Source organism: Lutjanus erythropterus, chromosome 13, assembly GCF_056507025.1.
Source record: "Lutjanus erythropterus isolate fLutEry1 chromosome 13, fLutEry1.hap2, whole genome shotgun sequence".
In the NCBI taxonomy this organism is placed as follows: domain Eukaryota; kingdom Metazoa; phylum Chordata; class Actinopteri; order Lutjaniformes; family Lutjanidae; genus Lutjanus; species Lutjanus erythropterus.
In genome coordinates, this window is record NC_139329.1 from 34,212,899 (window position 1) to 34,225,317 (window position 12,419).

At 40.3% G+C, this 12,419-nt stretch overlaps 1 protein-coding gene across 1 annotated transcript in view; it reads left to right on the top strand.

The window, feature by feature from the left end:
* The first annotated feature begins 324 nt into the window (after window positions 1-324).
* The window catches only part of oaz2a (ornithine decarboxylase antizyme 2a), a 31,312-nt gene continuing 19,217 nt past the window's right edge, over window positions 325-12,419 (top strand). The window contains exons 1-3 of the mRNA XM_084734143.1: window positions 325-334; window positions 496-621; window positions 1,404-1,597. Coding sequence (XP_084590269.1) covers window positions 325-334; window positions 496-621; window positions 1,404-1,597 — 330 coding nt within the window. The remainder of the gene's footprint in view (window positions 335-495; window positions 622-1,403; window positions 1,598-12,419) is intronic.

Consider the following 12,419-nt stretch of genomic DNA (forward strand, 5'->3'; position numbering starts at 1 on the left):
GCTCGTCATGGGTTTTGTTGATAGTAAGAACGAATTTTATCAATCCAAAAGTTGTAGACATACCAGGTGTAAGATACTGCACAAACCTGTTCCGATACCTGTAAACAGGTTTTTAAAAATGTTTTAGAAAGTGTTTTAAGAGTGATGAATTATAACTCTGGTGAAGAATGATAGCTGGAGGCCAGTGACAGTTGACTTTAACGCTCTAAGAAGCCAGGGACTGTAAACAACTACTTGCTATGTAAAGATTTAGTGCTTCTGTACTTACACTAACTGTTGTGAGTGTGTTAAGTACACTCACATTGACATTTATAGAAAAACGAAATGCACTCAGGTACCCGGATGTTGTCCTCAAAACATCCAAAAAGTGTGAAAAATGTCTTTGTTTAAATTTCCAACTGGGCAGCCAAAATCCTGTTGGAGTATGAATGAACCAAATGTGGACTTTGGACAGCTAGAAGTGTTTACAAATCATATAATACGTTTTACCTTCAGATAGCTGCTGCTTCAGGTCAGTCAACTGTCTGAAATCACTCCTCTGCTTCTTCAAACCTGGTACCATCCTGAAATACGTGAAACTCACCAAGTTCTCTTCTATTCCTCTGTACTGGGTGTACCCAGGTACGTCATTTTTTATTTTACGACTCAAACGGTAGAAGATAAACTCCTCATTGAAGGTGCATAGAGTTACTTTCCAGTGGGATGCATGGAACACACAGAAGGTGGATATTCATGCCGGACTTTCTCTGCATTTTTGCTTTGTTTTTCGTCTCGTCCCCAGAGTAAAAAGGCCTTAACTTCATGAATTAAGGGTTCATTTCAACCTAACCAGAGCTGATGATTGTTGGAACAGTGGAAAGACAAACCTGGAAGTTTTATTTTGTTTCTGTCAAGTAAGAATTGAGTGGTTTTTATGATGATCTGTGAGGTAAAATGTATTTCTCAATGGAGTCTGGTGGGTCAGTGCGGCCATTTTATTTTGGTCTGAGATTCTGGTGCTCTAGTGCGACATCTGTTGTTATTCTCCCCTCCCCGCTCAGTGCTGATTTACAACTGGGAAAACTGCCAACTAAAGAACCAACTACTTAATAAAAATGTCTGCAGGTTGAAAGCCCTGCATAAAGCCGGGATCAAGTTCAAAATCCCAGCCGAAGCACGTCCACAAAGATAAGGAAACACAAACATGCAGCGTACAAGTCAGAGGGGAAACAGTTCGACAGGAGAAGTATAAATATACAACATGAGCAGCGGCGTGGGAAAGGTCGCCGTGGGAACTGGGCCTTGTTTTTTGTCAATGAGTTTCAGAAAGCCAGGCTCTGACTCCAGTACAACAGACTTCTGGGTTCCCACCCAGACCTGCAGCCGAGCCGCGGTGTCACATCCATTTCTTCATTGTTTTCCAGTTTCCTCTCTGGTTTCTCTTCCCCTCCTGCGCTGCTCGCAGTTTGTCACGTTGTTGTCTGGAAGGAGCTTTCTTCGGGATCTGGCCGAGGCTGCGGTGACTCGCCGGGTTCCCACGATCTCCTGCCCTTCCTCCAGAGTTACTGCTTGCTCACCGCTCCGGACAGGAAGACGAGGCAACAAGGCCATTGAGAGTGTGTGCTAATTCAGGCCGGCTCTGCTGGGTTTCTATTGTCTTAGATGGGATTTACGTGAAACACCATGAGCCTGTGTCTTCTCCGGAGCTCATCACCAGTAAATCCGAGTTATATGTTATCCTTTTAAGGAGAGAAAGACGGAAAATTTCTTAATTATCAAAACATTTTCCAGTGACGGAGATTAGATCAAAGTTAGAACAATCCTTCAACTTTAATTTTATCCCACAAGACAGTAGTTCAACCTGGGGGTCAGGACCCTTTAAGTGGTTTCTAGAGAATTCTGAGGGGTCACAATGATGAACAAGAGATGGGAGAAAAAGACAAAACAAAAAAAATAAAACACTATACTTAATAAAACTATAGTTAAGTCAGTTCACTAAGTTTAATCACGCTGCCTTTTCCTTTATGATTCATTTTTAATAAACTGTCTTGAGGCTTTAAAACCCATTTTACCTCATCTTCTCTCCATCATCTGGGGATTAAAATTATTAAAGTGTAGTTAATAAGTAAAATCACAGGGGATAATAACTTTCCGCTCGCTCTGCACAGACCAGGTGGCCTTAATGCTCTGTACACTCTGTGCAGGGTACTTGGCTAATTAAAGTCACTTCCCCGCCACCGGCCTGCGTGCATATTTTTGGGGACATGATAAAACGCTGTGGCACGGGGACACTGTTAAGTGCTCGGCGACAGACAATAAAAGTGCCGCTGCATTCCTGCTCGTCTCATGTAGCTGGGTAATAGCAGTGGCAATGGGTTATGCTGACTAGCTAATTGAGGCGGTTGCGTAAGAGTATGAAAAATTAATCGTACTGTAACTTTCCTCGGGCTAATGGACCCGGTGCCAGATTTTCAAGTTATTTTGATACTCTGTGCTGAAACAAAGTCTATATACATGCATTAAAGAGTAAAAGTGAGTCAGTGATGTAATATTTATGGACCCACATACTAAAGGAAGGATCTATATCTTGTGATATTTACACTAAAAGCCTTCCCGGCCCTTCCAGACGTCCCTCTGTGGCGTACGTCACAGGGTGGTGGATGGAAATGGGACAGCAGGACTTACGTAATGAAGCACAGAGCTGAGGGGCAAGACGAGCTTCTTTTAGAAAGAGCAGCTCTGTGGGCACTCGAGGCAGCGTCATATCCAGTCAGATACGGAGCCCACTGAGAGATTACCCACTTACACAGTTACTGCTGACCGCCTCGTCTACCCTGAGATCACCATGATCCTACAGTCAAATCACTGCTGCTGCTCTGTGAGACCAAACGGCTGACAAAAGTGCACGTGCTGCGGTGTCTGTCGTGAATGATGCCAGCACCCTCTTTACTGTTATCATCTCCATTAGCTGTTATTACAGCAAGAGCAACTTGAGTCTGGTGTTAACCAGTGGTTGAAGGAGTACTGAAAATCTGTACTCAAGTACAAGTTATATTACTAAAATATTATTCACTTACAAGTAAAAGTACAGATGTTAGAAAAATATTTAAGTACAAAGTATTCCTGTCAAAAACTACTCAAAGAGTTACTTTTTAATTGGTAGGTAGGTTTAACATATCATTTATAGAAACATTCAATCAAAGGAGTTTCTTCAGTCTAAATTACTCCAGACTCCTGCGCTGTGCATTTTTCTTAACCCATAGTTGAAAACACAAACAATCAATTAATCATTAATCATTTTAAGATACAAAACGTACATTCATCTCTCATTTTCAGTCTCTGTTTCTGGTTTTTATCTATTTTTTTTTTTCTCATTTTAAGTTTAAGTTTCCTTATTCAACAAATGGCTCCACCAGACATTACTGCCATTTCTAAACTAATGCTTAATTAATACATTTTTAATTTAATTTAAATTCTTAGGGGCGATTAATGATCACTCATTAACCTGTGCTGCTTTATTTTTCATGTCATTATTTTCATTTGCTTGTTTGCAGTCAGATGACCTTATTGGACAGAAAAATGCAGATAAAAGATTTGGATAATAATTCAAATTGTACTCGGTACTCAATTATTATGTAGAAAATAACTAAGTAGATTACATGGTGTAATGCATACTTAAGTACAAGTAAAGGTGCAGACTTAAAAATTTACTCATCAAAGTACAAGTACCCAAAAAAAAGGTACTTAATTGGAGTCATTTGAGTATTTGTAATTAGCTTCTTCCTCCCCAGGTATTAACAATACTTAATGAAAATATGCAACATCTTAACGTTGTACGGTTACACAAGTAGTGTACTTGAAGGTGCAGTATGTAAGAATTTTAGTGCAAAGCATTCAAAAATGTACTAAAAATATCAATATTAAGTTAAGAGAACAGTCATTACTTTATGTCACAGATATCAATGTATCTGTATTGTGTTGCAGAGATATTTACTGATGTTAGCCAGTTAGCTCTGCCCAGTCCTGTCAAATAATACAAACAATACAACTTCGTGCCTCAAGAGGTGACAGGCCGATAGTACAGTTCAGCTAGGATAAATGTGCAAGCAACCAATTTGCTAAGTTAGTTTCTCTCTTGTTTTTTAGTTTTTTAGTATAATAAATAAATCCATAAAATGTCAAGAAAGGAAATATTCCTACACGTATTAAAGCTACATACATATGATACATAAGATTGGTGTGTCTGTACTATTCTTCTTCTATTCGTCAGAATTGGACCAGCAGTGTCTCCCTGCATATATCTTGTCTCAGAGTTCAAATGAGCTCTTGTGTGATGGACAGACAGATGACTGTGTCTGAGGCCAGGTTCATGTGCTATTGTCTCTACAAGAGTCTCGACATCTTCAGCCTACCTGTAACTGATTATTGCTGCAGACGTTGATTAACTGAAGTGTCGAGACTGAGAGTGTGTCTGGTGATCGGGTCAGCTGCAGGGCACGCTCTCAGGACAAGCTCTACCTGGAAACAGTGAGACACTCGTACGACAGGGCTGCATTACACAGAGACAATCAGCTTATAAAAGATGCTGAGTATGAACAGCGCGTCTCTCAGACGTGAACTTGGCGCGCGTGAGGTTTATCACGTGAGGGCAACTTCCAAACAAGGTGACACATGTGGGGGCGATGGGACTGGAACCACGTTTCCTGCTCGCTGTATTTCCAACATCCTACACCTGTGGAGGACATGACAGTCAACTTCAGTCTGACGCTTTCCCTCTCAACAGACAGCAAGACTTTAGCCTCCGAAATCTTTTTAAAACATTTCTTTACTGATTGGTTGCATGAACCTTTAAAGACAAATTGAAAGTATTTTTTTGATGATTTTCGATAAAATCTGGTCCTGATTTGACTGAAAGAAAGACAACAGAACTGAAGGAAATGATTTTCCTGTAGAGTTCAACAGTGATCGCCCACTTACTCAGCAGCTCTGGTTCCAATTGAGTCACTCTACTGACATTTCAGAAAATCCTTATATGAAGAGTTTTAAACATAAAACCAAACCAACCAACTATGAGGTGAAGCATGACCATAAAACGTTTGCTTTTGAGCAAAACAAAACCATTGCAAATGATGCAGCCTATTCTTAAATTTAATGTTGTATAATATTGTTTTGATGTATTGTAGTCTATAGAAATTATATTCACTGCAGCATAACGACATTATTGGTGTGATGCATGTTAGCTAATGTTAGCTACCTATCTAGCCACCTGCTAGCAGAACTACCGTAGACTTATTATAGAATTAGACAGGGCATTGCCGCTCAGCACTGCCACTTCGCTGTGGTCACTCGCGGTATTGCTGTGAAAATTCCCACGGGCCCAAAAAGCATTTTCCCTCATAGACCACCATTATAAAAGACACATCTGTAAAACTGTTGACAGGACACCTCAAACTGCAAACAAGGTCACTGACGAGTCTTTGAATGAATTTTTGATCCATGTAGTTTTTATATAAAGTCTATGAGGAAATACAACTGTGCATATTCAGTGGGTTAGGGTTAGTATAACCAGGAAGTGAACCCAGGAGCTAGAAAACTTTTTCGGCTTATGCACCAGTCGAGCAACTCTCAGCAGCGAGCTGTGCTCATCAGAAACATAACTGTTACACCTTAGGATTGTTGGTATTGTCGTACTTCTCCACGACACTGTGAATAGGATAACCAGATCTCAACAAACCAAATGTGGGACATAGAGTAAGCTTGTGTTGGACAATGTGGGACATGTTACCAATCCTGTAAGGCAGTCTACAATTTTGATAACATTTTCATGCCTTGCCCTCTGCTTGATTCAGTAGCACACAATAGACAATAGATAAGTAGTTTCCCAGTCTTTGTTGTAGCTGCGTTTCCTTTTCTTTGTTGTAGTTTCTATCACGTTCTGCATGCCTGCATAGCTTGTGACTTCGTGGTGACTCGCAGTTTACCCCAGTGGGTGTAGGGTAGCAGGTGGGAAGGAGGGCAGAGTCTTCAGCAGAGGTGGGAATGGGGGCGCAGGTGATGGGTGGGGATGTTGACAGAGTTTCTGAGTAAACATAGGTGCTGATATGTTTATTAGAATAGAGGCATGTCTCTGAAATATTAGTACATGATGTCACAGTCCAGCCTGCAGGTGTATAGTTCAGGTTCAACTTCACAGTTTTCAAAAACATCTTTGCTGAAAAATAAAATATCATATTTCCTTGTATACAGAGTGTCTAAAAACATATGTGTTACATAGGCGTGAAAAACATCAGAAGTGGGACACAAACTTATGAATATACCTGTCTTCAGGTTTCAGGCTTGTAGCTAAACTGTCTCTATTACAAAGCACGTGAAAGAAAAGATGAAAAATAAAGAAGTGTTTGTGCAGTTTTGCATAACTGCTCCTGTATGAGAGAGTGTGTGTGTGTGTGTGTGTGTGTGTGTGTGTGTGTGTGTGTGTGTGTGTGTGTGTGTGTGATGACAATCTCTGGACAAACTCTTGATCTAATTTAGGTTTCCATTGTTCCTCTCTGGCAGCGTCCCACATTCTGTGTGGGGAGAGGCTGATTTACTCTTGCAGATAATCACAACACATTAAAGTTCAGACGTCCAGGATTCTTACATTTTCCCACTTTTAGCCCTCACGTCCTCTGGGCTGCAGTCCTGCTTGGTTTCTTATAACGTGCAGATAAAAAGACAGCGACTGTGAGTTTGGATAAGAAAAGCTCTTTGCCAAATCTTCAGTGGAAGTTATGATGATGATAGTGATTGTTGTGGGTGAGGTCCTCGTCAACAATGGAGCCAGGCGTCCACAGGAAGGACAAGTTGTTCGCTTTTGTTCTTCAGATGATTTCAGATTGTTTACTTGTACTTTTGTGAGTCGCATGGCGGATGCTGTTATGCAGTAGTGTGCTGCTTTGGGAGTTAATCTACAGGGTGTTGATGTGTCTTTGTTGATGCTGTGTGGCTCTCCACTCCAACTGCTACTCCTCATCCTAAAATAGTAATGCAGATCGTCACTATACACCATGTCCTGATACTACTGAACTAGTCCAACATTTTATGAGCAACGTTTCTCAATGCCTTTTTCAGTGAATTCTGGGATTTCACCATCTACAGTCCACGATATTGTTAAAAGATTCAGAGAATCCAGAGAAATTTCCACACAAAAACGGAAATCATTAACAAACAAACAACAAACATTAATAAACTCTTACTGAGTGTTGTTAAAAGAAAAGGTGATTTATCGTGCACCAGTCCCAACTTTTCTGGAGCATGTTGCAGGCATCACATTCAGTGTGTGTATATTATTGATTTGAACAGTAAATATCCTTTTTGTGTAGTGTATTCTACTGAATATAGGTCGGAAAGTATTTTCAAATCATTGCATTCTGTTTTTTATTTGCATTTTACTCAACATCAGCACGTTTTTGGAATTGGGGTGGAACTTACAAGAAAAGGAGTGAAACAAAGACGTGCTTGCACAAAACTGTATTATTTGAAAAACCATTCATCCTTTGTCTTATGCATCCTTTGACCCTGGTAACACCTCTGATTTGTCCCATTTCTATAATCAAACACCAACATCTGGCAACAACAGGGGGACTCTTTTTAAGCATCTTTTTTTCGTTTCATTCCCCACTGAGCTGCTGCTGAATATTTCATCCTCAGAGCAGAGATAGAGTGTCCCATGCTGTTCACACGATCTGCCTTTTGTCTTCGGTGTGAGGAGCTCGGCGGACAAAACGAAATACCAGGTCAGCGGTGTCAGTCTCAAACAGCGACGAGGCGACAGGTTGAAACATGAGAGATGTTTTGTTTTTCAGCCAGCATCTCATGTGCGACTCTGTGACGCTGAACTGGAGTTCATGAAGGGCAGCCGAGGGACACTTTGTCCTGGAAACTAAGATGCTCAGTGTTCACCTGAGCTTTAGCTCAGGCTCAGATTGCTTTTTTCTGCTGCTGCTGAACATCTGCTGCAGCCAGTAAAACAAATTACTTTGCTTTGGAAAAAACCCTGAAAATTATTATTTTGTTTGATTTTATTTTATTGTCAAGATTCAAGATCCAGTACCTTATTGCCATATCAACATGGTTTAGTGAAATTTGCCTTGGTGAAGGGGCATAAAGATAGAAAAAGACAAACTCATAGAGCACAAACACATTCAATAATGTGAAATATTCACTTAAAGTTCAAAGTTTCAGCAACTATTGCATGGATTGCTATGAAACTTGGGACACATATTCATGTTTCCCTTAGGATAAATTGAATTAACTTTGGTGATTACTTCACTTTTCCTCTAAAGTTTGAAAACCTCAAAGTTTTAATTCATCTAATACTTTTGTTCATGTCCAAATACTGAGAAAACTAATAACATTCCCATCAACCTCAGTTGTACTTTCTGTTTAATGCCAATAGCATATGTTAGCCGCCAACAACATGCTAAATTAGGATGGTAACCATGGTAAACATTACCCGTTAAATGCCAGCATGTTAGCATTGTCAGTGTGACTATCTTAGCATGACGCACAGTTGTGCCTATAGCTTCAGAGCAGCTAGCATGGCTGCAGACTGTTCATCTTCTCCTTGAATATTGGGGATCTTAAAGGATCAGTGTGTAGGATTTAGTGGTATCTACTGGTGAGCTTGCAGACTGCAAATCCCTCCCCTCCCAATGTGCAGGAGAACCTACAGTGGCCACTAAACCCATGAAAAATGCAAAAGGCTGTTTCTAGAGCCAGTGTTTGGTTTGTTCATTCTTAGACGCTGTAGAAACATGGCGGTTCAACATGGTGGCCTCCATGGATAAGACCTACACCCTCAGTAGATTTAAACAGCTCATTCTAAAGCTACAAAAACACAACAATTCTTATTTTGATTTGATTATACACTAAAAAAACAGTATGAGTTGCTCAAGCTCTGCCTGCATGCAGCCACTTAGTGCTAATATGCTAACATCCACTAAGTGTTAATCCAGTAATCAGTCAAAGCTGATTGAAGTACTAATCTAAACTGAATCCACACTGAAAACTTCTCATTTTCACTCAAAATATAAATAAAATCGTATTAAAATGCTGTATTTCTTTCAACTGCACCATATTGCCACGTTTCCTCTCAAGTCACATTATTTTTAATCTTGTCATGTGGAAAACAGCAGCAGTCCTTCAGTGTCTGAGACAGAAAACAACACACATACTGTAGGTCAGTAGGTAAACAACATCTCAGCATATTTCTTTGCATTGCAATGAGACCAAGAATTTGACCTCGTCCACAGGGTTTGTTTGCCGTCTCAGTGTGACTGAATTGAAAACATCTGATAGAGTCTTTCCTGAAGCAGAAATAGGTCAATACACTTGTTTCGTTCAAGTGTGAACTTGTGTAATACTATCAAATTATTAATGAATCATGCTTTACTTTAATTTTTATGACATACCAGTCAGTTTATATTTTAGATAATATTAAGTAAGCAACTGACTGACAAATTTCTTCAAATGTGCCCTTTACTGTGTTTTCCCATGTTTGTACTCTATGTTATGAGGTTAATGTGTCTTTTTTTTTCTATTATTGGAGAAGGGCAATGTGAAAGCCATATAGGTGGTTTCTGTGTTACAGAAAAGTAGCATCATTTGGTGTTTAAAAAGTGAAATGATTTGGAAATGCACTGACACATTTTCATTTTATACAGAAAACTCACATTTTCATCATCGATGCATTTTAAACTTTTGTTAAAAACTTAATGAAAACTATTGAAGGAGCACCAAAAGACATTCATTTGACCTGTTTGGAGGCTTAGCTTGACACGTGGCTGTAGATTTTCTTTACTCTGCTCTTTCAAAAGTTTTGTTTAACTTATTTGAGGGTGAGAAAGAGCATTAAGAGAGAAATGACAGCTTTGGTCTTAAATTTGTGTTTGACATTTTTGCAGTAGAAAGTGTAATTACTCTCAGTTTGCAGAGCTCACACGTAAAAATGTTGGTGTAGTTGGTGGAGCTTGTCAGTGTCATGTTTTTGCTTTAGTACGGCCACAGTGCCTCTGATTTAGGAGGTTTTTCCATGATGATGCTGTTGCTGTGTGAACACTGAGCAACACCTCTTGCACATGTACTACACAAAGGTCAAGTGTGTGGTGGTGGCAGCCTGACAAATGCATTGCCTGGGCATGCAGTCAGGATGAAAAAAGTAGGCATGACTGTTCGAATGGGTTCAAGTACAGTAGAGAGGCGATGGAAAAACTGTTTGCAGTTTCAGTGGTGAACCACACAAAAAAAATGGCCAAAAAAGGTCATTTAACTACTTGAACCACAATGCAAATATAAATGTAGTTGAACTACCAGAACAAATTTGGAAAAAGTTGCTGCAAAAGTGCCCCCTAAGATGCCCCTATGGTAGGATAAAACATGATAAAGTGCCCACTAGGATGCCCATAAAATGTGTAGTGCTCTCTAGAGTGTCCTTCCAGTGGACAAAATGTGATAAAGTGGCATCAAGGGTGGCCAAGTGTCAAAGACAACACATATCCTTTTGGGTGCCTTTCTAGTGAAGAAAATGTGGAAAAGTGCCCTCTAGATTGCTGTTCCAGTGGAAAAAAACATGAACTGCCCTTTAGAGTGCCCTTCTAGTGGAGAAAATGTAATAAAGTGCCCTCTGGAGTGTTCCAGTGTCCAAGACAAATTGATAAAGTGTCCTCTAGGGCTCCTTCCTAGTGAAGAAAACTTGACGTGTCCTCCAGAGTGATCTTCCAGTGGAGAAAACATGATAAAATTCATCACAACTTTTGGTGCTCTGTGCTCCGCCGCAGACAGCCGGTGCCCTCTTTAATTTTTTTTTGTCCCTGCCCCTCACACAGCCTGAGTCCGACGCTGAGTTAAAGATTTAAAGCCTTACTGAAGGGCAGCTCAAAGGCAGTTATTAGTCGTTAGGTTCTCATCCTTCCATGATTGTTTGGGACACTCCTTCTCATGACATGCACTGAGGCGGCTGACATGTGGATTCTGCAATATAAAGAAAAACTAGTTGACTATTGATGAAGATTATTCCAGTATTAGACTATCTGTAAGTCAGATTTGCACAACGCAGACTCCCTCTGCAGGTTTCACTCACTGTTATGTCATATGGGTGCTGTTCCATGGTGCCTGGCAGGTGGCTGTGACCCCCGTGTCACCTGCTTACCCGGGCAAGCTGGACCGGCAACAGTGATGGAGCGATGTGCCAGGATCAAGTAGCTGGGCTGCTATCTTGTTACTAATCGGATAATCTGTTTGGCACGGGGGCTCTTTTCCATTCCTCCTTACATAACTGGGTCCATGTTCAGATTCAAGCGGGGACTCTGGCCAAAAGCTGACCGCCGCGGGGGGCAGACGGACAATTTTAGAGGAGGAATAGGACTCTTCCAGGAGGCGTATTAAGCTTGTTTTTACCGAATCGCTCTTCCTCGTTCTCGTCTGTCTCTACAGAGTCTTTCGAGAGGGGTCAGAGGTTTAAGTCCACCATAGTTCAGGACACTCACGCCAGTTTCAAAGAATCACTTCAGTACTTCCTGTAGCGATTAGTGTTTGCGTTAAACTATTACTGCCATCATAAGACATTTGATGGAAATGCTTCCTTTACCATATTTATCTTTGTAACATAAGTTTTTGTCCTCCTTTTTCTCAGATTATCACCAAACATTTTAGGTGATCACATCACAAAAACACTAACAACAGTAACTTTTATGGATTAGGACAATGTTTTCATGGCATCATTACTCAGTATTTTAATTTTTTCACCTCAGACATCTATTTGAGAAGTTTCTGGCAATACTTTAAAATGGGAACTGGAGTCATATGACTTGGACTCGAGTCAGTCTAGAGTCACAGCTGTGATGAGTTTAGATTCAACTTGACAAAATCAAAAATGACCTGTGCTTGAACATCAATGACACGTGACTTCACTTGGACTGGAGCCTTCTGACTTGATACCATCCCGCAAGGCCAAACATTCAGAAGCATGTTATTTAAAAAGTGCAAATCCACAAATCAATTAATTTCCTATCGTTTCCTGCATCAACTAACGTTAATGCAGTTCTCTCTCAGCAAGTCAAAACTTAACTCCTCAGATCCACTTTGTTTTAACCAAACTGACAGCATCCAATCAAGTTGGAGATGAGAATTATGAGAAACTACTTTACTGAGCTCCAGTTGGAAAGAAATGCTCTATGCTAGATCTGATATGTTGTTAGTTTCATCTACCATATGTTGCATTATGAATGAAGACTCTTTAAAGTCAAGCAGTGGTGGAGCACAAGTGCTTAGGTGCAAAGTTGGGGTACTTATACTTTAATTGGGTGTGTCCATTTTATGCTTTACCTCCATCCCACTTTATTTCAGAGGAAAATATTCTTTTTACTTCAAGACATTTAGCTCACAGCTAGACTCATATGGAA